General features: G+C 42.7%; 2 protein-coding genes and 3 non-coding genes across 5 annotated transcripts; 3 read left to right on the top strand and 2 right to left on the bottom strand.

Moving 5' to 3' along the window:
- The first annotated feature begins 2,961 nt into the window (after nucleotides 1–2,961).
- Nucleotides 2,962–3,034, top strand: TRNAR-ACG. Its single transcript has one exon. It is a non-coding gene; the product is annotated as a tRNA-Arg (tRNA).
- Nucleotides 3,035–3,341: 307 nt separating this feature from the next.
- Nucleotides 3,342–13,724, bottom strand: LOC123450467 (phosphoinositide phosphatase SAC7-like). Its single transcript, XM_045127704.1, has 19 exons — nucleotides 13,530–13,724; nucleotides 11,741–12,114; nucleotides 11,565–11,656; nucleotides 11,324–11,381; nucleotides 11,056–11,112; nucleotides 10,925–10,958; nucleotides 10,724–10,804; nucleotides 10,477–10,583; nucleotides 10,252–10,338; nucleotides 10,061–10,138; nucleotides 9,574–9,644; nucleotides 9,385–9,483; nucleotides 7,862–7,961; nucleotides 6,703–6,811; nucleotides 6,424–6,496; nucleotides 5,814–5,907; nucleotides 5,305–5,397; nucleotides 4,946–5,012; nucleotides 3,342–3,757 (listed from the first exon to the last, which is right to left on the bottom strand). The coding sequence occupies exons 2-19, from the start codon at nucleotides 12,101–12,103 to the stop codon at nucleotides 3,627–3,629; spliced, it is 1,794 nt and encodes a 597-aa protein (XP_044983639.1). The 5' UTR covers nucleotides 12,104–12,114; nucleotides 13,530–13,724; the 3' UTR covers nucleotides 3,342–3,626.
- Nucleotides 13,725–19,664: 5,940 nt separating this feature from the next.
- TRNAR-ACG lies at nucleotides 19,665–19,737 on the top strand. The gene has a single exon. It is a non-coding gene; the product is annotated as a tRNA-Arg (tRNA).
- A 2,967-nt stretch (nucleotides 19,738–22,704) lies between these two features.
- On the top strand, nucleotides 22,705–22,777 carry TRNAR-ACG. The gene has a single exon. It is a non-coding gene; the product is annotated as a tRNA-Arg (tRNA).
- Nucleotides 22,778–23,399: 622 nt separating this feature from the next.
- Nucleotides 23,400–26,254, bottom strand: LOC123450459 (urease accessory protein G). Its single transcript, XM_045127700.1, has 7 exons — nucleotides 26,085–26,254; nucleotides 25,789–25,998; nucleotides 25,073–25,133; nucleotides 24,536–24,737; nucleotides 24,083–24,204; nucleotides 23,848–23,952; nucleotides 23,400–23,748 (listed from the first exon to the last, which is right to left on the bottom strand). Exons 1-7 carry the CDS (start codon nucleotides 26,156–26,158, stop codon nucleotides 23,665–23,667), a joined length of 858 nt encoding a protein of 285 aa, XP_044983635.1. The 5' UTR covers nucleotides 26,159–26,254; the 3' UTR covers nucleotides 23,400–23,664.
- Between the last annotated feature and the right edge of the window lie 502 nt (nucleotides 26,255–26,756).

The following is a 26,756-nucleotide window of genomic DNA, read 5'->3' as shown; positions in this document are numbered from 1 at the left end:
TCTTCCTTGTTGACAAGGTTCGAATGAAGCTTTTGTCGTGCGACATCATCGCTGGGAAACTTAGCGAGATCGAAGATGGTTGTTGTAGAGACTACCTCTATTATGTGGCATGCTACAAAACTTCCAGTTCTCTCCTCTTTTGAGCATGGACAAGAAACTTGTTAATTATTCAGGTTCTGGCTGACAAGAAACTTGTTAATGTTGTGGGCGTTTGTGTCTGTTTTATGATACAAAGGGTTAGGTTGATAACATGGCCATTCGAATTTATGCAGGCTGCTTTTCTTATATATGGTTAAGCACACCTTATGAATGTTCTTACCAGAATATTAGGGACAGGAAATTGTATTTTTTTTCCCAACTTATCTTGTGCTTACAACCTACATGCTTTGCTGTGGCTTTAACGAAAAACATGCTTTGCTTTTGGAAGGAAATTGAGGTAATCTGTGAGAAAAATAGGTGGGCAATGTGAAGGATTCACTCATACTCATTCATGTGTCCAATGTGAAGAATTTTTTTACATTTATAAAATCAGAGAAAAAAAATATTTGACATGGCCCATGCACATGTCTCCTACATATCTGTACGATTTCATGCTTGAGCATAGGTCATGGGTGTTCTTATAAAAAATGTTAAAAGTGCGATGAATGCCTTTATTTCTTTTTTGGTTTCTCCTGTGCTTGCATGGCTTGCTTTCGGGAGGAAAATAAGGTATACTTTTAGTGCCCTTTTGAAGAGAAGAGAATAGCAATGTGGGGAATTGACACAACTATTAATTCCTGTGCCCAATATATATGAGCCTATTTTATTTACACTTCCACACAGTTTCATGGATAATTTTGGTTGCCCGGACAAGTTGTGTGGTTGTGCAATTTCATTTCATCAACAGGCAATGACTCTGTGGCTAATAACTGGCTAAGAACCATTCTAATTTATGCAAGTTGTTGTTCTTATATATGGTTAAGCACACTTTCTAAATGTTCTTACCAGAATGTTAGGGACTGGAGATTGTAAAAAAAAATCAACTTTTCTTGCGCTTACCTGCTATGATTAGGGAAGGAAATTAAGGTAATCTGTGAGGAAAAGAGATGTGCAATGTGGAGGATTTACTGACACTCCTCATTCCTGTGTCCAATATAAACATTTTTTTTTTACATACTATATAAGATCAGAAAAAATGTTTTTTATTTGACATGGTGCGTGCACCTGTTTCCTACATATCTGTACAGTTTCAAAGTTGCGCATATATAGGTCATGGATGTTCTTATAAAAAATATTAAAAGTGCGAAGAATGCATTTGTTTCTATTTTGGTTTCTCCTTCGCTTGCATGGCTTGGTTCGGAGGAAAAGAAGTTATACTTTTAGTTCCCTTTTGAACAAAAGAGATAAGCAATGTGGGGTATTCACCCACTATTAATTCTTGTGCCCAATATACAAGAGCGTATTATATTTACACTTGCACACAGTTTCATGGATAATTTTTGCCTTCACACTTACATATAGGCCGTGTTGGGCACCACTTCACTCATGCAGGACGGAGCGGAGCGTGCGGAACACCGGGGTAGTAGCTCTCCAAATTACTGCTACATGTCGCTCCGCTCTGAATCGGAGGATGGATTTCAAAGGCCGACTGCTACAAATCAGTTGGATGATTTCTTTAGGAAATCATCCGGCTAGCCAGCCGTTTGATCAACGCACAAGTGGCCGTTCGATTAAAAGCAAACACAGCAGTGCGTCTTCGTCCCATTGCCTCGCATCCACCATTCCAGCACAAGCATCACAAAGCAGCAAACGCGACTCCAACTCCGCGTAACCAACACAACTACTCCCTCCGTTCTTAAATATAAGACCTTTTAAATATTGCATTATGAACTACATACAGATGTACATAGACATATTTTAAAATGTAGATTCACTTATTTTGCTCCGTATGTAGTCTCCTAGTGTAATCTCTAAAAGGTCTTATATTTTGAAATGGAGGGAGTACATCACATCCTCAACATGGCAACGACGCCGATAATATCGCAGCAACGGCGATGTTAACTCCACGTAACCAACACAACTACATCACGTCCTCAACATGGCAACGATGTCGATACTATCAAAGCAGCGGCGATGTTGCATCCCAGACAAGCACAACACCATCAAGGCGCGACGCCGCCATAGTGTTGCATCCCCGCCACGCAGCAACCCCGTCGTCGATGGCTCCATCGACGTTTTATTGCAGCGCCGCCGTCCTCGACTTGCCGCGCCGCTGGCAGCAACGCCCGCTTCATTGCACCGGTGGAGACCATAGCCGTCCTCGACTTTTGTCGCGCCGTAGGCATGCAGTAGCGCCCGCTCCGTTGCAATGTTGCCGGCAACAATGCCCGCTTCATTGCGGCGCCACCGTTCTCGACTTGTCATGTCGCTAGCAGCAATGGTCGCTTCATTGCGCTGGTGGCGAGGGTCGCCCTTGTCGACTTGTCGCACCGTCAGCAATAGCACCCACTCCGTTGCTGCCCGCTTCATTGCAGCACCGGTGGCGGCGAGCGTTGCCGCCCGCCCCATTGCAGCTTCGGGCGTCGTGGTGCCGGGCTCCAATATTGCAGCCCCAGCCGACGACTCCCATAGCATCCAGACGTCAAGCGACGGCCATGCTCTCAGTTCGCCGCCCCGGCCAGGCTCCCTCTACCTCACTTTCTCTTGGGATGTGCATGATTTGGCTGCATCACTTGAGAGAGGCAGCATAGCATTACGTGGTTGTGCGTCTCTCGGCTGGAGATAAGAGAAACCAAGGGCGGTGTGAGGACCCCCAAAGACAGGAGGCACGTACGTGTCGCACAAACAAGCGGCTGATGAAGAGTTAGAAATCATCCCGTTGTTGGTTACAAGAGTTTTCCATTTTCAAATAGGCTTATAGTGTTGAGCACTGCTACCCTTTCTATGGTCCCTGTTTCTGTTGTTGATTAATCAACACACAAAGACTCCGTGGCCCAATGGATAAGGCGCTGGTCTACGAAACCAGAGATTCTGGGTTCGATCCCCAGCGGAGTCGAATTTTTGAACTCTTTCCACAATTTTTGAATTTCTAAATATTTGCGACAAGAGTAAGATGAAAAATGGTTGCTTTTGCCACATAGTGGCATTTGTGATGTATTGTCAAAAGTTAAGAGCTACAAAAGTGAGGCGTCAAATTCTAGAGTGGCACAAGCAAAGTTTTTCCTAAAAAAAATTACAAAAGCACACATGCCTAATGTCATCTCTCTTATGTCTGAATAAGGTATAGTTAACTGTCACACACAGGAGGCATAGTTTCATTCACAAGACGGCAAAAAAAATATTCAACACTTGCAAGATCAAGCTCTGGAGAAACATCATTTTGCACACATTAGCATAAATACACGACAAGCTGTAACTATGTCCTGATACTTCTTTGCTAACTAGCAACAGCTGTTTGTTTACTGGCCAACAATCGATTTGTTAGCGTGGACTTAAGTAACAAAGAATAAGTATATAATATACAACACAATCTTCATGAGAAAAAGGATGGACACCAATTACATCTTCTTTACATAGAAAAAAAAGTGGAGTGCTGCCATTGTTTGATGAATGTGGATGAATGATAATCTATCACTCGCCTGCTTCCATCAAGGGCGTGACTTGTGGGCACGGGGCCGGTTTGTGAACACCCGACCGTTGCTTCTCACAAAGTGTGTGATGCCAATGCAAAGACCAGCCCAGAGAAGTGACAGCAGTAAATGACGAGCATCGTGCCGAGCTGCAGCAAAGAGAGAGATTGCAATTGAGTTATATGCATGCATCCATGCATTCTCCCACGTTGACATCTATCCATGGTATAATCAACCAGGGCAACTGGGGTTGCAGTTGAGTTATATGCATACATTATTTTCCATCAAGGCATAAACATGTCATTTTAGTTGCAATCACCTGGGAGAACTGAGTTACAACTTGCAAACTGTTATGGATAACCGTAACGGTGATGATACCAAGTATGTAACGAATGCATACATTATTTTCCATCAAGGCATAAACATGTCATTTTAGTTGCAATCACCTGGGAGAACTGAGTTACAACTTGCAAACTGTTATGGATAACCGTAACGGTGATGATACCAAGTATGTAACGAATGCATACATTATTTTCCATCAAGGCATAAACATGTCATTTTAGTTGCAATCACCTGGGAGAACTGAGTTACAACTTGCAAACTGTTATGGATAACCGTAACGGTGATGATACCAAGTATGTAACGAATGCATACATTATTTTCCATCAAGGCATAAACATGTCATTTTAGTTGCAATCACCTGGGAGAACTGAGTTACAACTTGCAAACTGTTATGGATAACCGTAACGGTGATGATACCAAGTATGTAACGAATGCATACATTATTTTCCATCAAGGCATAAACATGTCATTTTAGTTGCAATCACCTGGGAGAACTGAGTTACAACTTGCAAACTGTTATGGATAACCGTAACGGTGATGATACCAAGTATGTAACGAATGCTACAGACGCATCCACTGGAGCTTTGATACGCACTTGACACATGCTTTGATTTCCAAGTGACACAGTTCAAAGTATGTAAAACCCACCGGACATACTGTAGTAACAGCATGACTCTTCTATTAATCCACTGAAATGTGGAAAGAACTGCAAGAAACTTGCCCAAACTGGATTTTGGCAAAATGTACTAGTTTTTACTAGTGCGATGCAATTATTTAGGGGCAAAACTTGTGTGTACAGCATTGCACCCAAAGAGTTCTCAAAAAACAGACTTCATAAGTTTCTGCTTGACAGAATGCAAGCAAATCATAGCAAGCACTAGTTGATATAATTATCACAAGCAGACAAGCAAATCATAGCAAGTACTAGTTGACGGAATGCAAGCAAATCATAGCAAGCACATATTTCAGGCATTCAGCAGACTGAGAAATCTTACCGTGCATCAGTGACATCATCATGAATATAAAAGCTCCGGAAACCAATGCAAAAGCAAGGCGGGCGGACTGTAAAAGAGGAATAGTACAAGTGAGAGATCTTTTCTATTGGGAAAATAGACGAAACCCGTCTCTGCATCCATTCTAGCTGTCTACCATACACAACTATTCCGGAGCTAAAGTGAGTATTAAGTGTCTGCAATCTTGTGCCTAGTAACAGCTCACCCTAAACGCCAGGTACATATCAGAAATATTCCAGAGCTGACTTATCCTAGAATACTAAATAGGCATTTCCATCTTCCAACGAAAACTTCACAATCTGACAGGTAAGAGCAGAAAGCAATAGTAAAATTGTACTCACCGCATAGCTCTCTACAAATCCTGCTTTTGCTGGAGGTGCCATGTCTCGACTAACAGATGTGATGTAACGTCCTTGAAGAAGATCCATGGCATCCTATAAAGGACAACCAACAAATAGACATAAATAAATAATGAGGCACTTGCATCCTAGTTCAGTTTTTTTACTGGAAGTAAGTTCAATAAATGTTGCCTGCGTGTTGTCCGCTAGATTTGGAAACCTAAGCAACATAAAATTACGGAGGATGCTTGCTTGGCCAACAAGGCCCTCCTCAAACATAATAGTCCATTTATAATGCATTTTTTCCATGTGTCAAACAGATTTCATGATATCTAATTAGTTGCATTCGCACTATTCAATGAACAACTAAATGTCACCATAAGCTACCAATAGTTTGATGTTTGGCACCATCAAGATGACGAATCAACAAAGTCTCAATCATGAATTTACTTGGCTACTGATATAGCGACATACTCACGAGTCGCACATGCATAAAAAGGTCAGCTGCATACCTGCTTCGTCCCGTCTACGAAGTTGTTCAAGTAGTATCTAGCAAGTGAATACTGGAGATCATTGAAAATTCCCTTGGCACTTCGCTCCCCGTATCTTGTAGAGAAAAATAATGATTGTAAAATACAGAGAACATAAATATATTATCACCCCTATGTTTCAGCAGAAGTGTCTAAATAAGCAATAAAATGAGCTTACAATAAGTAGCAGTAATATAGGAGAGTTCCAAGAACAGAAGCATATCACTTCAACGATAGTTATCTGTTATCCTAGGCCCATTTTCTCTGATAGGTATTGACATTAACAAAAAGATACTACCCAAAGGGTATTTTCAATTGCCAGTTTGCCACAATGATGGAGACTTTGCACCACAGATCAGTAAAATACATCTTTACAGTTGCTCGCTATCTCGGTGAAACTGGTATGGACTATAGAGATTTGCTGTGGTTGAGCTGTGAACATAATGGTGAAAATACTAATACTCCTATTTGCAACGCGAAAACTGAGAGTAGTTCCCAGGCTTTCTGGAAAAGGGAGAAACTAAGACTAGCAATAGATGTAAATATAATGCACTTACAATAAGAACATGCAAATTGCGTTTATAGAAATTACCGAACAAAATCTCCCTTCAAAGCAGGAGTTCCGGAGTACTGAATACTTATTGCATCTCCATGATTGGCCCACACTGGAAAATGATTTTTCCATTTCAGTAACACCGTTCAAATATACTCCCTCTGTCCCAAAATAAGTGACGCAAATTTAGTACTAAGTTAGTACATATTTTGTACTAAAGCAGCGACACTTATTTTGGGACGGAGGGAGTACAACAAAAGCATGGGAGACATACAAATGAGAAAAACTCAGGCTAGTAAATATGAACATAATACTCACAAACTTTGTAGCTTGTATCAAAAGCTGGATACTTGGTTATTGTATCGTTAATACCAAAAACTTCTATTTGTTGAAGTTGGCTCTCCAGAACTCTTCTCCCAATCATGCTCTGTTTTGTCACAGTGGAGATTATCAGCAAAGTTCAGCTTAACGTATGAGAACTGTAAGTTCGACAGACGGAAGAGGTATATATAAAACATTAAAACAAAAGAAAGAACGGTAGTAACAGATGAATACTCCATGACAAAAGAATTTATCAAGGTAGAAATAAATATAATGCCTAGTTATCCATGACCATGAGCTAAACAGGGTGACCCTGTCATGCAGTTAACTGCACCACAGAGACAGGGACAAAGGATTTGTCTAACAAACATATTGAGCCTTGGAGATGAGAAATATTAGTGATAACATATGGCCTTATATATATATATATATATATATATGACTCTCCTACTAACAATTCTTGACATAATCAATCTCAATATAAAGTAGGTAATGATAAATATATAAACAAATACTATTTAGGGAAACAGATAACTTGATTTGAAAGAACCATCCTAATTCCCGACGCAGGACCACTACTGCAGAATTGTGAGCGACTTAGTACTGGCCATCACTGGCGTGGAGCAGCAGCAACCTTAGCAAGCTCAATTCACCTGCCCTCAAAGTAGACTAGGGAATACCAGCAAGAACTCGATTACCATAAGAAACAGCTTATTGTCTCCTTGTGTGATTTTTCTCTTGTCCTTTACTCTGTGCTTTTGTATTTCTGGAATCGCATTGTTTGCTTGCTTTGTAACCCTAGGATAGCCTCAACCTAGTATCCTTGAAAAAGGGTGTTGGTGCATCATGAACTTAGCCAATACTAGATTATGAAGGCAGCAAATGGCACAAAACAAATTTTCTTGAGTTTTTCACACAAAAATTGCTAAAAGGATTTAGAAGTCTTCTATTCCCACCCCCATCCCTCGTATTGTCATCCTTGATCCTACGTATTGGACTCTATAAGTTGTTTGCTAAACTACAGCCCATGTAATAATAACGTCATTCGTGCCAAGTGAACTAATTAAAGTGTTATTGGATTACAAGACCTACTGTTAAAATTGAGATTTATATGATAAGGAAATAAAAACTGTACTTGGAAGTTGGAAAGATGTACCTGAGTTACATTGGTACGATCTAAACAATCAATACAATTTGTTCTGACAGTGCCAACCTGCTCCTGAATTTTCTCACCTTTCTCATTCAACAGGAAGTACCTTTAGCACACCATTATTAGCAATACCATGAGAGGGAAAGACCATCGAAGGATATAATAAGAATTTCTGAGATAAAGCACAAGGGAACATAGTAGATGGATGTACATAAACCACCAAAAAAATCCCTTTTCTTCCTAAGCGGGAGAAAACTAAAACAGCTATACAGGACAGGACCATCCAACACCTGCTACTCTCTTGCCCCTTTGCGCGGCAGGCATGGCACGAGACACTATCCTGGCTGCATCTCCCGGCCCCGTTGCCAGAGCACGATGTCTCCATCCAGGACTGGTGGAGGAGGGCGAGGGATGCCACTCCATCATCGCTCCGCAAGGCACTGAGATCTGTCGCGCTGCTGGTGCCCTGGATGATATGGAAACATAGGAATGCGTGTGTCTTTGACCATATTCCTCCGTCGCTCGACGAGCTCTTGGATAGGATCAAAGATGAGGTTAGGTGCTGGGCTAGAGCCGGGGACAAAGGGCTTAGGGTAGTCTTGCCCCAATCCTGGAATGTCCACTAAACCACCATGTAACAATGCTGTAACCACCTCTTAGGAGGCTGTAAACTCTCTCCTTTTCAATACATAGAAACGCAAGGCTCTTTGCGTTTTCTCGAAAAGCTATACAGGACAGTACTAAGAGTAAAACTGTAGACATGCTTCAATTTTCATGTTCTTCCAGGAACTATGTTTTATCAAAAACAGCATATACGATGCAGCTCTTCTGAGGCAGATGCACTAGTGCCTTAAAGGTTCCATAATTGTTCCAAATATCGGCCAGTTAATCGGCATCTCGGTCAGTTAATCTCTGCTCAGTAGGTCACCAAATAGCTGATTAACTGATTTATCAGCCGAATAAGTGACTTATCAGCCAATTAACTGGAAAATTCATCTATTTATCCCTACTCAGCACCTGACCGATATGGTACCAGTTACCGATATCCTGAACATCCAACCAATACCCAAACCTTAGAAGTGGAGTCGGAAAATAAATTGTTTGCTAATAAGATGACTGTGGGTATGATGATATTGCTTTTTATGTTGTACTATAATGTAAAGAATCATGCACCACAAATAGATTATGTCACTTTAATAGCAAGCAAAGCTAACCAATTAACAATTACCATTAGACTAGAAAGTACAAAAAGAATTGGTAAAGCCACGATCCCCGACTTGAATATTAGTTTGGAACACCTCAAGGAGGAAGCAGGTCATATCAACCCTATTCCTGCTTTAAGATTTGTGTAATTTTCAAGGAAATGAGCATACATGAATCTCTCGATGGTTAAGAGATTGCCTGATTGCAGCACAAGAGGAAAAAGCATACTATGATAGAAAATTAAAACCAAACCTAAATGTACAGAAGTGATTGGTAGCATGTCATGGAAGATGGAACACAAAATAGTATATCTTCTGACAACATACCTGTGTTTCTTCAGATAATCCTCAATTTGCTCATACAACTGAGAAAGGCGCTCGAAGTGAACATGACCACAAATACGATGGAAGTCAAAATGCACATATCTGCAGGTGACAAGCTTAGATACACATGTAGCTACTAAGACGCGGTATGATAACTCTACAGTAGATACAAACAGCAAAATAAAGCATTACCTTACATCTTCGCTGAGAATTGGTTCGATAGATTTTGCATATTTTTCATGGAGTCGACCTTCACCACCTTGCTGAATATAGCCATACAGGAAAAGGAGAGGTACAAGATGAACATTACATGGAAAACACAATAAAGTTAACAGGCCAGACTCATTTGGAAAGAATGTGCTACTCATGCTCTGTGGAAAGAAAATTCCGTCAATAATCACTTCATCGAGTATTATTTTTTACCAATTGGCAAGATAAGGAACAGGTAATTTAATTCCATGTCAAGGAATAAATCATGCCAGAGAAAGAAACAACACGAACGTTTACATGTGACTATGAGAATCGTCGATCTTTAAAATAAAGAATTTGAATCTAATTTTGTAAAATAGACACCTTAACCGGGAGTAGAAGCAATGTGTGATGGCATTTTCTGAAGCAAATATATCTTAGCTTGAACTGAACATTGGTTGAGCTAGAAGGCCGAGAGCACAGTACTTACTGTATTGACAAGATCAACAGCCAAGACAGCTCCATATTTCTTTTGTAAGTCTTTGAAGTGCCTCTCAAGTACACTAGGCTGAAGAAACATAGAAAGAAGCCCAAGACAAATTAAGAGGAAAGAAAATAGTAAACGCAGCTTGGATTGCTGATCAACGTCAACAAAACAAAGCATAAGTTGAGAGAGCTCACCGCTTCCTCTTGTCTAACAACGTCAAAGCTAGGTTTGTATGTCAAATCAACAATCTGCTCCCACAAGAATGGCATAGAACCTCGAACCTACAAAACATATAATTTGTTAATGTTTGGAGGTGGCTAAAGTTTTTTTGGAACCAAGAACCAACTAACGAGACTATTAGCACATATACTAAAAGAAAGGGTAATAAAGAGGCTGTTTGTATGTCTGAAGAAACTTACTTGTACATAGGATGCTGTATACCCTTTTGATTGCATTATCTGCTCTGATTCAACAAAGTTTGCAGCATAACCCTCTGGATCAGCTCCTCTTCTCCACATACGAGTACCTTCAGTTAAATAATAGCCTCATGAAGTGTTGTTCGATCATTGGGCATTGAGTTTCTCGAGAACAAGAAATCAGGATATAACATTATATAATTGAAGGGAACTTGTGAATAATCTTATTTTGATGTCTCGTAAACCTCACCTATCCTCTCTGTGCACCTACGTGCTATCAGGGTCACATTTACCTTCTCTGACCCAACTTCTGCCTGGATATTCTGAAAACCTGATATTTAGTTAAGTTGCAGTAACTCACATTATAGGGCTCATTGAGTTTAACATAAAAATACATCATCTTATATATCTGGCCTTTACAAAGAGTAAAGGACATGAAAGACAAGGATACTGCCTTGAATGACTGGCAATAAATACTGGTCCAGCTGTAAAAGGAACAAGGTAGGAATCAAATACTCTGCAGACATTGGTTATAACTCCTTTAAAACTGAAAAAACAAATAAATGGTAAGACTGGTCTTACTTTGTTCTCAATTAGAGGTTCCAGCAAGTAGCTATTCCACAGAAATCTCGGCTCTGCCTGAAAAGAATAATGCTCATTAATCTGTGAAAGGATAGTTATACTGATAGCTGGAAATGCAGCCAGCGGGACATAACAAAGATGGCCTGGTACTGGTATTTACATGTACAAGTGATAACCAACAAAGCCTCACATATTACAAGGAAGGGAGAGGGGTCAGGCCTTCCATGTGTAAGCAAACTCTACAGCAAGAAATGAGAAGGAATCAAACCTGTCTCCAAAGAGGACGTGATTTGAACTCGTCATCGACATCATACAGCGTCTGTGAACTGGAATAGTAGGGACAAAGATATGATGCCAATTATAGTGAGAACATAAGTAACTAAAACATGTCAGCATGTCTGTACTATAAACATGAAGAGAGGGACAAAATGCCAACTAGTAAAGCTGAGAACATGGCTTGACACTAATACACAAGTGTAACTGGCATGTTTCATAAATAAGATACTCACTTAAGTGTTAAGTTGATATCATGGGAGAAGTAGAGGCCCATGGTCTTCTCTGCAGCATCCAGGAGTCCGGAAATTTCAGATTCCATTTTTTTCTGCTAATAGTTTATCGGGATGTTTAACAGATGGAATATAGGTGGAAACAATATTTGATTGGGGGCAAATAAGCATTGTTAGACCTGCTCAGAAGAAGTGTTAAGCGAGTCATTGCAGCGAAGGACTTTTAGCCCTGTCACTTTAAAAATTGCATGCCCCAAGTATGACCCCACGCAATCACGGTCAGTGATCACAAAAAAATACGATCCAACTGCAAGTTTGAGCACTCCTATCACACCATAAACTGTTTGAACTTTAGGATTTGTGGAGGGGCTACGTGGTGGCAATTCTTCAACTAAACTCATTGATCCACTGGCCCGACTAACTGACAAATATAAGTCAGCAAGACCATCAGTTGGTTCAAATATATATCGGTCTGCAAACTCCCAGAGTCTCAGTCTTGTGTGGAGTTTACATGACGGGTTTGCATCCTTTGCTGCATCCATGATGGGATACCCTGAAATAGAGATCAAATACCGCCCACTTTAAGTATAATGAAGCAGCCATATAAGATACAGCAAGGGATACAAATAAAAAAGGTTAATACATTCAACAGACCACAATGTGACCATACACTTAAATAATGAGAAATTAACGATGCATTAAGAGACCGCATGCAAGTGATGGGGTTTTAATGAAGCAACTACTTCCTGCTAAACACCTCCAAGGCTCCAACAATTGTTGATTGTCTCAACTGCGATACTCCTGATGTTACCCTATTCATCACTAAATTCAGCTAAAAGCATAAATTGTTTTTCTAATGCTGGCATCGAAATAGCAGCATCACATGCCAACGATGATGTTGTTTTTTTCTTTTCATCAACATGAGTAGCAACATAGGGTTTGTATGTTATTGTTATCATTAACTGATTTTTTCCCCGCCGTATAACACTTTCAGTTTCAAATTAACGGTTGAAGTCAGGAGTTTGGCCGGCGTTTTGGAAGCATAAAATACTTGTTTGGTGGTGTTTAGAATAACGAAAAAAAGGCATGATGGCGTATATAGAACTAAGATTTTTACAAAAATACTCCCTCTGTTCCAAATAGAACGACACTGTTTTTAACCTTCCACAATCTCCAGTATGCAACATGGACAATTACAATTTTTTATGAGTATACAAGGAAAAAATTATGCCGTCAAAGTAATTTTCATGGCAAATGTAATGACGGCATTCCCACCTAAACCAGCCCAATTACTTTTATTTTTTAGCTACAAAACACAGAGAAGTATGGCTGCACCATTTGTTTCTGATTCAAGATAATAAGCAACGACAGCAGAACGCCAGGACTTATCATCAGATCAAGCCTCCTGGAACGCCGAAACCCAAACACAAGCAGCAAGGCAGCAGCTAAAACACACAAACTGAACCTTCGGCATGGACAACCGTACGCGTGCTGAGCGAGCGTCCTGCACCGCTCCAGGGAAAACGAGCTCCGGAAGCAACAGGGCGAACCCAACTCTGCGGCAAGGCAAGCGGTCCTCTAGCCCCCTTCGCCCCGCCAGTCAAGCAACGGTTCGCGCAGGGCGGGAGGGCGCAAAGAATGCGGCAGCCTGCGGCCATTGACGCCTATGCACGCAGCTCGAATCGGGGATCTTGGGCCATGGGGGATCCGACTGGCTGCCTATAGGTTAATAACTCCGGATCAGGGTCGGGTGAGCCGATCGACAGTCAGAGGATGGCTGATGAACTACGCCATGTGGGAGTGCATCGGGATCCAGGCACGGATCAGCTCGAGCCTTGGTGAGCGACTACTCGGTCAGATCTGGCGGGCGATTTGCTGCTACTACTACTCAGGTGTAGCACATGAGCAGCCGACCTTTTTGACGCAAATCGCGATAGGGGGAAAGGGGAGGGGATCTGAGCTGCTGACCTTTTTGGCCGGCGGGGGAGAGAGTCGTGGGCGGAGCAACGCCGGAGCGGCGGAAGGTGTCGTCGCAGGCGACCTCGGCGGCGATGGGATTAGCTGCGCGGGTGGTGGCCGGTCTGTCTGTCGCTCCGGTGTCCTTTGGCAGAGGCGGACGCACGTTGACTGCTGCGACTCGATTTCAGCTGTGGCCCTGGCCGTCCTGTTGTGTTTTTTCTTGAGAAAAAGCTATGACCGTCCTCTGGCCCAGCTCCGTGTGCCCCGCTCAGCCCACTTTTGCCGTTTATTTTAAAAAGCCCGTCTACTTTACAAATCTGTAGGAGCAGCCCACCACCAAAAACACCCTCGCCAGAACAAAAAAAAAACAACAAATACACAAGTTCCTCCTCCTAAGCTGCCCTCGAAGTCTTGGGACTTTGGTTCAGCATACATAAATCCGTCCACCTTAGCTGCCACTGGTTGCACAAATTGGAAATATCCTATCCTAGCTTGGGTGTGGATGGTTTAGTAAAGTGCAAGGATAACTGCTTTGCCCCTGAAAGTCCATGGACCCTCTTCCGTATCTCTTTTCCACTCACTCCAACAAAAGAATTGTATTGTGTACAGATTATCCCCAAGCGGCCGAATTCTTCACCTATTTCGCAAGATCTCAAGCCACTCGGATATTTTTGAAGAACCAAAATTGGTTGTAAGGTTTATCCATATGAACCCAAGCTATGGATATACAGCGGGTTGCCTCTACCGCCAAAGCTTCCTCCTATTCAACAATGGCATCGTCAAGATCGTCCTCTATACCCAAACTCTCCAGGCCTCCACATTGCTCGTGCCCGAGCTCGAGGCCTTCGAACCCATGTTGTTCCCTACCACGAGATATTAATATATCCGACTCCAACCTAAAATCTAACTCCCCTACGATCCTACCAAAAGCTAACCAATACCGAGAAACGATGTTAGATCGCCCCTTGTTCAATCTGGATTAATTGGGTCAATGGGAAGAAGCAAGAGGGAGAAGACAAAGTGTCTACAATGACTGGGATCACCGCCGACGACAGGAGGCGCCCTGGCGAGAGTGAATGTGATAGTTCTAGTGCTCCACCTTAATTATGGATGAACTAAAACGTGGCACCGGTGTCACTGGAAAGAAATGGAAAGAGACGGATATTTTAGTGAAGTGTGGATGATTACTGTATTGGTGTGGCGTTTGTGGTCATCTAGGGAATCAGTACAAAGAACATGGGGATGGGGTGCATCCATCAACAGATTTGATTTTCACAAACCTCCGACCGACATGGTTCAAAGGTTCAGGAGTTGGAGCGGGGCAAGGGAGAAACCGTAGGTGGTCAGGGCAAGATCGTGATAGGGGCACTATTGGGTGAGGACCTGGGCATGGAGGCCGCAGTAACTATATGGGTGATTCAGGGCATGATCCACACGGTGATGACAAATGTTGATTTAAACAGGAAAAAGGGAGCTAACCATCTTGACCCTCCTATAGTTGACCATGAGACTAAAGCCTTAGCATTATGTGGGACTCAACAAGATTATAGAGGTCGTGCTCTTATGCCTCCTCCTCCATCGCAATACCACCCAACCGAACTTCAAAGCAAGATCACAAGAGACCCAAAAGGGCTAATACAATAGAGAAGGATGGAGGCAAGAAGCATGGAAACAATGTGCAGAATGATCAAATTGTGTGGGCTCCCAGGAGGGGTCTCGTTGGTCCCAATGAATCTTGTTTGTTGGAATTATCGTGGAGTGGGCAACAACAAGACAGTTCGAGACCTTCACGACCTTGTGAAGATATTGCCCCATTTGTGCTAGGAATTGTTGAGACTCGGATTAGTAAAGCACGTTTTGAAGATTTAGCCCCATCTTTGCGTTTTGATTGTATTTTGCAGTTACTAGCTCTGGTAGGAGCGGCGATCTTGGTGTTTTATTTTTGAAACAATGCAGTAAATCTAGAAGTTTGAGCTCATCTCGGTATCACATAAATTCTAAAATAGATGGTGTTTGGTCCGGAACCGTGGCTTGTGATCCTTGTTTACAGGGAAGCACAAGTTACAGAGAGGTATAAAATGGGATACTATCAAGGGTTTAACTGTTGCAAACAACTTGCCATGGATCACCTTAGGAGATGTCAATGATGTTTTGAACCTAGATGAGCATGATGGTGTGGGCAACTAGAGTCAGACACAGATTGATGATTTCATAGATACAATGGATGTATGTGGTTTTCGCCATCTGGGTTTTCATGGGAACCCTTTGAATTCTGAAAAGAAGGTTACAGGCGGAACCTGTACGAGGGTGCGGCTAGACTGGGTGCTTGCAACCCCTCCTTCAGAGTTTTTATCCTCTCATCTTGATGTCATGCACCATAACTCATCATGCTCTAATTAATCTCTGGTCCAGTTATGCCTAGACAAAAAATCATATGCACATGTATGTTTAGATATGAGGAATTGTGGGAGTCACACCCTGATATTCTTAAGGTAATAATTGATGCATGGTCGACTAAGAGCAATAGAGGGGTCTATGTCATGGGACCCAAGGAAGAATTGCACGACCTCACTAGAGTTATTATTAGATGGGAAAGAAACTCCTTTGGTAATGTTAGGAAGCAAATGAGAGTGTTGTAAAACAAACTTTATTGGTTGTGCATTTGCCAACTTGAGTCGGTTTGTACCATCATGAATTAAAATAAATGAAAGCCCTATGGAGCTATACGACCGGGATGAAACATTGTGGAAGCAGATGTCACTAATCCAATGGCTCGCAGAAGGAGCAAAACACGCATTTTTATCATCAACAAGAAAATATGTTTAGACAAAAAAATAAAATAAAACCCTTCTTAATGCCAATGAAGGGTTGATTAGTTAACCTTTCTAGTTAGAAGCCATTGCAACCAAATTTTGCTATACCTCATAAGGGTAGTAGAGATGTAGAAGGTCTTGGACATGATTCTAGAAAAGATAACCCCGACCATGAAAATAATGTTGAACAAGCCTTATATAAGAGAGGAGGTTAGGGAGGCCCTATTTCAAATGTTCCCATTGAAGGCTCCTGGAATGAGTGGCTTCCCGACAAACAATTTCCAGCATCACTGCGATGTGTGTAGGGAGGAGGTGACCATGGCCGTTCTTAGTATTGTGAAGGGAAATGAAAGTGCAAAAGCTATCAACAACACTATTTTACTGATTTTTTTCTAAATGAATCTAACGTTTCTAGTCTTTTACAATTTTGCCATATAAGTTTATGTAAGGTATGCATGGTAGAAGATAGCTTCCAAAGTGCGATTTGCTTTTGTTTCAGGTGGGCTTATGACAAACAATATCATATAGGCCTATGAGTATATCCACTATATAAAGAGAAACAAGTCACTGAAACATAGGTTTTGTGCTTTGAAGCTAGACATGATGAAGACATATGTCAGGGTTCAATATGGCCATATCTTCAAGCTATTATGATTACATTGGGCTTGTCTACACCAGTATTGTAATGAACATGGTGAGCTCTGATTCTTTTCTCGGTTATGTTCAATGTTAAAAAACTCGAAGATGATATCCGACATGAAGGGGTATCCAACATGAAGATCCTCTTTCACATTATCTATTTTTGTTGGCAGAAGAGGCCTTTCCATGCCTCTACAAATCCATGGATCGGTTATTGCAGCTTGGTGGTATTTAAGTGGCTCAATCGGCACCCATGATGAATCATTTAATCTTTTTAAGATGATAGCATGTTTTCTTTAAAGCGAGTCAAGTTAGCGAAGATGAAGCATCCAAGCTTGTGGATGCATATTTTTGTAAAGCTTCTGGTAAAAAAATCAACAATGCAAAATAATCCATTTTTTCAACAAGGGTTGTCAGCATTAGAAACTATGTGAATGAAACACTTGATGTCCATAATGAGTCCATCAATGAAAAATATTTGGGAATTCCATCTGATGTAGGGAGATAAAAAAACTGGGACCTTCAATTACTTAAAGGACAAGGTATGTGCAAAGATACTTGCTGACTTGAGAAAATGTTGTCTATTGGTGGCAAGGAAGTTTTGAGAAAGTTAATTGTGCAAGCCATATAATTATACTCTAAGGGGTGTTTCAAGCTTCCTTGGGGCCTCTGCGAGCACCTTAACATGATGATTAGATAGTTTTAGCGGGGCTGCAAAGATGGCAATACGAAGGTACCTTGGGTTTACTGGGAGTGTATGACAGGCCAAAGACTTTGGAAGGAATGGGATTCAAAGACTTGGAGTTTTTCAACCTAGCTCTCCTAGCACGCCACGCGTGGAGAATCATCAATGACCCTACATCCTTAAGTGCACAAATTTTAAAAGTAGTCTATTTCCCTATAACTCATTATTGAAGGCGAACATTGGCTCACATCCTTCAGAGATTTGGCGATATATTTTGTTTGGGTGGGGGTATACTGTAAAAGGGCCATATAAGGCGAATTAGGGTGGTGCTTCACCAGAGATTTGGAACCACAATTGGCTACCTAGGAAGGGTGTTATGCGCCCGATTACATCGTCCATTAATGTTAATGTGCAAATAGTGAGTGAGCTCATTGATCTCACAATGACGTCATGTAGGAAAGAGGTGGTTCGCGCGACGCTCTGTCATTCTGGAATCCCTCTTAGCACACAACACATGTCAGACTTTTGGGCTTGGGCGCATGCGAAGAAGGACACGTTTCCGATGAGGCTCGCTTATCGAATGCTCGTACAAACAGAACAAGAATGAGAAGGATTGGTATACCACACTGCGGGCTCCTCGAACTACCATGCATATAAGAAGGAGTGGTCAAGTCTTTGGGGAACACCTGTGCCATCAAAGAAGAAAGGTCTTCTTGTGGTGTTTGGCGCAACACTCATTACCAACCTTGACACATTGGAGAACCAAAATATGGCCACATTTTCATGATGCAGCATATGTGGTAGTGAAGATTCATGGCATCATTCACTTTTGAATTGCTAGATGTCACGGTGCATGTGGGCACTTACCAGAGAGGAGGTGGTAGACCACTTTTGGTATCCAGCTCCAAAAGCAATGAAAAATAGTCCTCAAAACATGTTATCACATGTGGACGTCACTTTGAATTCTTTTACTCTATGGGCGAATTGGATGACAAGGAGAAAGCGATCCACTAGAGCATAAATCAGCCACCCATATCAGCACATTTATTTGTGCAAAATTTCATCCAAGACTTGGAGACTAGTTTAAATATGGAGAAGAATTTGTCACAACAAACCATTAAGAGCTCTAGTCGCCATCAATGGATGTCGCTGCCACATGATTTTGCTAAAATCGATGTGGATGGTGTGGTCGGAAGGAAAAGGGTTGTAGTTGCGTTAGTATTCTGTGTTCAATTACATAACTAGTGTACCAACCCAAAAGTGGCTTGCATGTAGTCCAAGTTCAATACTAAATACATGCATAGTTGGCCTGAAAATGATCTTTCCACAGCATCTTATAAATGGATCTGGAAGGCAAATATACCGTTTTAAATTTCAATTTTTTCTATAAAAACTTTTCCATGTTGATGTTTTAAATAGAGATGTAGAGTCGACCAAACACACAAACTTTTTTTTTCTTTTTGCGAAAAGATCAAACACACAAACTAACGCTCGACTCACACAACCAAGTCGCTCAAATCCAGAACCGATGCAAGAATCTTAAACAAACACACAAACCCTCACAAATTTGCAGGAGAAGCCACCAAGCTTAGGTGTGTGGTATGTGTGTGTGTGTGTGTGTGTGTGTGTGTGTGTGAGAGAGAGAGAGAGAGAGAGAGAGTGTGTTCTTTTCTTTATGTGCTAATTCAGGACGACCACAGAGAATTGTTCCACAGGGTGAGGCTACATGTTTTGCACACCTCCAAGATGAACGGGGCACGGGTTAATCGAACATGTTTTTTAAGTGTGGAAATCGACGTATACATGAGTTGACCCACCAGCATAGGGCACCATTTATGTGAGCAAGGGCTTATATGTAGGTGCTTACTACATACATGTTAACTCCATGGATACTTCTGCTTTCACACTTAAAATGTAGTCTTGACTGTTGAGCAATCATTTGTGTTTTGCCATGCTTGTCAATACAGAGACTACTATTAGGGTCTTGTGGTGTAAAAAGAATAAAAAGACTCCGTGGCCCAATGGATAAGGCGCTGGTCTACGAAACCAGAGATTCTGGGTTCGATCCCCAGCGGAGTCGAATTTTTGTACTCTTTCCATTCCTTCTTGCTTAGTTTTTTGCCCCTAAAGCTTTACTCCTCGTGATGAAATGGAGCTGCAGCTGTATTTACACTTTCAAGTTACATGATCGCCCATCGTTATCCATTACAGTTCCCCAGTTCTGCTGATTACGACACCTGGTGTACCTTACTGATCCATTGATCAAAATGCTTCAAGATATGATGACATAGCTTATATGTCTTTTCTCTTTTGAAACGCGGTCTTTTAGGGTCTGATTCATTAAAAATGGTCGAAGAGAATTGTCCAATTCATTAGGGGGAAATTGAGCGAAAATTGTTACATCACGCCCGCAAAACAAAGCATACATGACGGCCTGACAACCCAAACAGAAATGCACAACTCGACGTCATCGTCATCAAGCCTCCGCGAGGACGACTCCAACTCCGTCATTAACGACCATCAAGGAAGCCTTCACCGCGGACAAGCGTCGAGGCCTGCGTCAGCCGATGCCAAACAGTCAGCCACACGCGCCGGCGACAAGGCAGCTTCGACTATGCGACGAGCATTGCCGGGGAAAAGCGTTGGGCTTGCGCCGAGTCAGCGCCAGCGCTAGAGCCGACCACCCATCTATGTCCCCTTTTATGCGAAGCAAAATTATAATTTTGTTCTCTCGACTGCCCAGCTCATGACACATCGAAGGCAACAACATTACATTTTTGCTTGTTAATTCGCATCAAGAACCTTGCATCCGATGAAGTTACATAAAGAACTCACCCCATTGTATTATTCGTGTTCAGTTGGTAGCAGCAGTATGCTGCAAAGCACACATCATTATTTTTTTACCGGGTAGTACTGATCAACGCGCGTTTACTTCAGGGTAAAAGAAAACGGCTCCACAATTTACAATTTACACGTGTGGGTTGTTTATTCGGGGCAAAAAGAAGTTGCCTCCATGATTTCCACGTCAGGCGGCAAACTCGTGAACATGATTTGTCATGGTACAAAGCTTACCATGATCCTAGCATTATTAGGAGTTGCTTGATATCATCGTGTGGCCTGTGGGCGGTAGCCCTACACTATTGTCGTACTTAGCTATGCTTAGAGTTATGCAAGTATCGGTCCAACATGGACGATGAACCAAATGTGGTAGTGATCATCTTACTGATGATGAGACGAGTATAAGTGTGAATTGGATTAAAAATGACGATGAAAGGGCCGTGTTGGAGAACATGGTGGGTGTCTCACTGATCCCGCACATAGGACAAAGAGTTCTCGAATATGCTTTCCAAGTTAGAGAGTACAAGCACACAATGTGGCCTACTAATATCTCTCAATTTTTTTAATTCACCCTGTTCTTTGTTCATGAGTCACAATAATTCGAAACTTTAGTAGGACGTGATCTGGTTTGCGAAGTGTGTGAAGACCTTGATCGGGACCCTCTTGGGGCCTGCACGCATCGTTTAAGACTGGACTTCCAATTACGGATTCACATTGAGATAGGTGACTACTTTGGGCTAGAGTCATTGTGAGTTACTGCCGTGGTAACATCCTCGCCAGTATCCAATTGAAGTACTCCATCCCAAAGCGGTAACTGATGAATCATGTGTGCATCATTGCAGGGTTAAAACCTATTTGAATAGCCGTGTCCGTGGTTATAGACTACTTGAAGACTTATGTTTGATCATATTGAGCATCGAACCCATTAAGCTACGCGAAAGGGGCGGCCGCTCGCGCTAGCCACGTACTAGCGAGGCGCACTCGTATTGATCGGGAAAAAAGACAAAGAGGACTCGTACGTGCTTCCCTTCTCCTCTTCCTCACACAGTCAGACGACCTTTCTCTCTCTGCCCGCGGTGCATCCTCCTCTCCTCTCTTCCTCCCAGCTAGGGTTGTTGCCGTCACCCCCGTCCATAATCAGGACATGCGCAGGTGGCTGGCAAGGGCATGTGCAGAGCAATTTTGCCGTGTTGGTTGAGGGGCAGCCGGAGCGGGTCAGACATGGATATGGCCGTCCGCGGCGCCGTCCTCGGGAACCATTGGGTGCTACTGCTGCGGGCAGGAGCCCCCAACAAGCGCCGCTGCTTCTGCTTGTGCTCCGGGAATGGAGGCTGACAGAGCTGCTGTTGCTACTGCGCGCGAGAGCCCCCAACGAGTTGGGCTCCTGCCGCCGCTACTGGCGTCCAACCCCGAGTGACAACCGGCCGGTAGTCCGACGCGCGGGAGGCCCCAACGAGCACTGCCGCCATAAATTCAGTTTGGTTATGAACCACCGGAGGCTGCTGCGTCAGATTCGTCACTTTCAGTTTGACCGTGCGTTGATAAATTCAGATTTGTCGGAGAACAAATGTTTGACTGTGTGATGTTTGATAGTGATTGTAACTTCAGATTCTTCAGAGAACGACCACTATCTAACTTCAGTTTTGTCAGAAAACAATCACTGTTGAACTTGATTGACATATTTTTTTTTGAAACGGAGGCAAAAGAATTGCCTCATCAATTAATTAAAAATAAAAAAAATGCTCAATTAATTAATGAAAAACCAAGGTAAAAAGGGTATGATCATATCATAATTCGACTACTCTCCAATCATGAAACCTCTTTAAAGACTTATATTTAGGAACGGAGGGAGTAGATGGCAAAGCAATTTATCATACGTACAAACTATCCGTTGAAAGCTTATTCATATTTTTCTTTCCTTCTTATTGATCCATCTAGAAATGGCTGTAATGAATTTATTTTATATGGCTACATCCAACAGAGCAAGAGATGCTAACGTTATAACATAACGAATGAGACTGATATGTGCAGAGACATGATAGACGCGCACAAGCCCGCCATAGGAGGCGCCCCAACCACTAGTGAATGGATAATCTGAAACTGTCTACGACAGATCTGGTGTACCTTCCTGATGCACTACTGCCTGATATCCTCATGACAAACCATGATTTATTTACGTAAAACACTATTGATCAATATTTCCATCAATGACTCCGTGGCCCAATGGATAAGGCGCTGGTCTACGAAACCAGAGATTCTGGGTTCGATCCCCAGCGGAGTCGGCGCATTTTTTTATCCTTTTCTTGTTCGTTTTGAGCTGCACCAGAGTTTTACACTTTCAATTTCCGTCATTTTATACTTCCTCCGTTCCTAAATATAAGTCTTTCTAGAGATTACACTAGTAGGCTACATACGGATGTATATAGACATACTTTAGAGTGTAGATTCACTCATTTTGCTCCGTATCTAGACTCCTAGTGGAATCTCTTAAGAGACTTATATTTAGGAACGGAGGGAGTAGTTTGCATGATGATGTAGTTCTCCATTTGTGCCGAGTAGTACGAGAGAGAAGCTTGCATGATGATATAGTTTCTCCATTTGTGCCATTTTATAGTTTGCATGATGATGTAGTTCTCCATTTGTGCCGAGTAGCACGAGAGAGAAGTTTGCATGATGACATAGTTTCTCCATGTGTGCCGAGCAGTACGAGAGATCTGATGCACTCCCTTCATCCCAAAATAAGGCTCTGATGTACAAAATTTGCGACATTTATTTTGGGTCGGAGGTACTGCTTAATGTATGCTTCAAGATCCAATAACAAACCATCATTGCTATCCTCTTATTATCCTAAACCATCATTGCTATCCTCTTATTATCGTTCGAGGCACAGCGAAAACGACAATGTCAAAAATAATCTTTTTTTTTCTTATTATTAATTCTCACCAAGAACCTTGCATCTGATCAAGTTACATAGAAAGAACTCACCGCACTGTATTCGGGTTCAGTTCGTAGCAGCAGAATGCTGCAAAGCACACACCGTTATTTTTCAGCATGCGGTACTAAACGGCGCGTGGTTTATTCGGGGGCGAAAGGAAGACCCGCTCCACAATTTACACGTGTGGGCGACATGAACACATGACCGAAAATTAAGTGGCACATGATGGAGCCTCTATCGGCGCCGGTTGCCGGTCGCGATCTCCCAGGCCCGTAGCACGTGGTCCACGATCTCCTCCACGCCAACCCCGTGTTTCACCTGCACCAGCGACGCACAGGGCAGAATGGGTTCATCATGGCATTACGATCATTGCAAGAAAGAGAGAACTGCGTGTGTGTGTGTGGTTTGATCTGTAACCTGGGCAAAGACGAAGGGCCCTCCTTCCCGCATTCGAAGGGCGTCTCGTTCCATCACGGCTAGGTCGGCTCCAACCGCGGAGGCGAGGTCCGTCTTGTTTATGACCTGCGTTTGGAACAAATGATCCGAGTTGGTGAATCTGGTAGGTGAGTCTCAAACAGGTATAAAGGATAGACCAGTTTGACAGTGCAGGTTTGCATTGTGGTTGAATGGTTCGGTGAGGGTAGGAACGCACCAGAAGATCTGCCTGGGTTATACCAGGGCCACCTTTCCTTGGTATCTTGTCCCCGCCAGACACGTCGATGATGTAGATTATATAGTCTGCTAGCTCCCTGCTGAAGTTCGCAGCCAGGTTATCTGCACACAAGATGCACAAAACATAGCTTTCTTAGTTCCTGATCAGTGATAATGACTTGATCATAAAATGGCACAAGTTGGGCCATGAGGATACTATTCAGCCACCCAATATCCGGAAGCAAAGGAATCGTGAGATGTTCATCTAATGCCAAGATACAACAAAGTAGCTTGAGAAAAATCAACGACACACGCTGATATTCCTGAACAAGATTATAGAAACAGATACAGGTTTCATATCAAAACAAAGAGGGTACAGGACATTGTCCAAACAGTCAACTGATAATACTAAGCCGGTCTAAACATACACGATAGTAAACCTTCCAATGTGTACCTCCTCCAGATTCACAGAGCAGCAAATCCGCCTTGTACAAGTTGGATAGCTCCTCCAGAGGGCCCAGATTTATGCTGATGTCCTCCCGTATAGCTGCATGAGGGCAGCCTCCAGTTTCAACGGCACGTATACGCTCTTCAGGAAGAGCTCCATGCTTGACCAAGAATTCTCCATCCTCTTTTGTGAATATATCATTTGTAACCTGCACATAATAAAAAGCAAAGAAAGAGAAATCCTAAGGGTGTGGTATAATTCAAGCATACATTGTGGAGACTACTAGGTATTTGTGTTTAAGAAAATATCGCAAGAATGTTAAGTAATTAGATTTCTATGATGGTCTCCACATACAAATATTGACCTGTATTTTAAATCAACTATTTGCAGTTCAGAAACAGGGCCAACTGAATATATCTTTAGATGGTATGATATGAAAGTTCGATGCCAAAAGATGCGGTAAATGTGCAGTTTAATCCGTAAAAAGTAGATAACGGCTCAAGCAATCTTAAGAGAATCACAGGGTAAAACCATGGTACATACCGCTGCAAGACTATATTTGTCACGGAGGCAAGTGCAGAGTGCTAACATCAGGGCAGTCTTCCTGCATAAGGCAAAACAGGCAGAAGATTGTGGGGATCATCTCACTTCATCATTTCTTAGTTGCCCCGATATGCAATTAGGAACCCTTGCTTCACCACATCAGGTTATTCCGTTAACATGAAAACGCTATGCACAAATTCCTTCGGATGGACCAGACCTCCCAAACTCGCTTCCGAATTAAAAAAAATATATATCTTAGGATGGTATATACTGTGGTAGGGAAACATAACGCCCAACAGCAAGAACAACAAAACAGTGTATGGCTGTAAGAACGGCAAGAGGAGGCATGTCTGTTGGCAAAATCAGAAAAAATCACAAGCATATGACAGTGTTCACTAATCAGTAATCACACCAGGAAACAGAGCATATAGTGTCTACTCTGCCCAAGAATAACTCCAACATTTGACAACAGATTTGTGGTCAAAGGGACATTTTTCAGCGGCTATGCATCCACAATCATCTCCAAAGATCAAGAGTACCTACACCATCCCATACCAATCTAGAGCATATAAATAGCTGAAATTTGCAGCAAACGCTAAGTGGGAAGAGCAAACAGATTCAGAGGAAAAGGCGGCTCCTTTCTCGCCGGACAAGGAACAGCCCCCAATCCATCACAACCAACAATCTAGCAACTGCAGGGAGAGAGGTGGGCGTACCCGGTGCCGACGGGGCCGCCGATGCCGACGGTGAAGGCGCGGTCGGCGAAGCTGCGGGAGTCGAGCGGCGGCGCGCGCTTGGAGAAGTCTCCGGCGGAGTAGATGGGCTCGTGGGAGTGCGGCGCCAGGCCGTCGTGGGAGTGCCACACGCGCCCGTCCTCGCCGACCCACGAGCCCGCCACCTTCCCGGCGGCCGCGGCGGCGGCATCCCTGCAAGCGCAGAGCAGAGCGGGCGCTGGTTTAGTCGGCTGCGCGGGCGGCGACAAGGATGGCGTGGCGGAGGCGGGTGAACTCACCCGTGATGATGGTGGTGGTGATGATGGTCGTCGTCGTGGGAGTGGCCGCCGTGGTGGTGATCCTGGGACGCCATGGACGGAATCCAAACCTGGGAAGTGGAAGGATAAGACTTTGATTCCTCGAGTTGACCCTGTGATTCTCACCTCAAGAGGAGGAATGGATGACGACGCTGCTAGATTCTTTTGGTGACGTGTTTTTCCGTTTCCTTTTGTTGCTATGAGATCGGAGTGACGTTAAAATTATAAAACTAAATTAAAAATAATAATCACCGGTTTCAAAGATCCAATACATCTAAGGCCCTGTTTAGATACTCTAACTCGGTTAGAGGTTAGAGTTAGATTCTAACTCTAGACTAACCCTGAACTAACACTAACCAAAGAGGTGTTTGGATGAAAGGGTTAGATTGTCAATAAATGCACTTTTTCTAATTATCTGGCTTCTTTATCTAAGATTTTGTATGGTGGAGGGAGAGAGAAAAGTAACTTTTTCTAGGCACCTCTTGGATGGGTTAGATTTGATGTGGGTTAGATGCATCTAACCCACTCTAACCACCCTGTTTGGATTTTTGAGGGTTAGATGAGTTCAATCTAACCAACTCTAACTCTAACCCTAGGATCCAAACAGGGCCTAAGACGTACATACATATATCTTTATCTTTATTTTTATCAAAG

Source organism: Hordeum vulgare, chromosome 1H (genome assembly GCF_904849725.1).
Source record: "Hordeum vulgare subsp. vulgare chromosome 1H, MorexV3_pseudomolecules_assembly, whole genome shotgun sequence".
Classification (NCBI taxonomy): domain Eukaryota; kingdom Viridiplantae; phylum Streptophyta; class Magnoliopsida; order Poales; family Poaceae; genus Hordeum; species Hordeum vulgare.
The sequence above is the reverse complement of the archived record's forward strand: the minus strand, read 5'-3'. Positions and strand labels throughout refer to the sequence as shown.

Coding starts and splice junctions, on each gene's coding strand:
- LOC123450467 (XM_045127704.1), bottom strand. CDS start 12,103: ATGGATGCAGCAAAGGATGCAAACCCGTCATGTAAACTCCACACAAGA. Junction 10,339..10,476: donor ATACAGCATCCTATGTACAA/GTAAGTTTCTTC, acceptor TATGTTTTGTAG/GTTCGAGGTTCTATGCCATT. Junction 6,497..6,702: donor TGATACAAGCTACAAAGTTT/GTGAGTATTATG, acceptor ATCATTTTCCAG/TGTGGGCCAATCATGGAGAT.
- LOC123450459 (XM_045127700.1), bottom strand. CDS start 26,158: ATGGCGTCCCAGGATCACCACCACGGCGGCCACTCCCACGACGACGAC. Junction 24,205..24,535: donor GCTCTGTGAATCTGGAGGAG/GTACACATTGGA, acceptor TCTTGTGTGCAG/ATAACCTGGCTGCGAACTTC. Junction 23,749..23,847: donor GGCCCTTCGTCTTTGCCCAG/GTTACAGATCAA, acceptor TCGCTGGTGCAG/GTGAAACACGGGGTTGGCGT.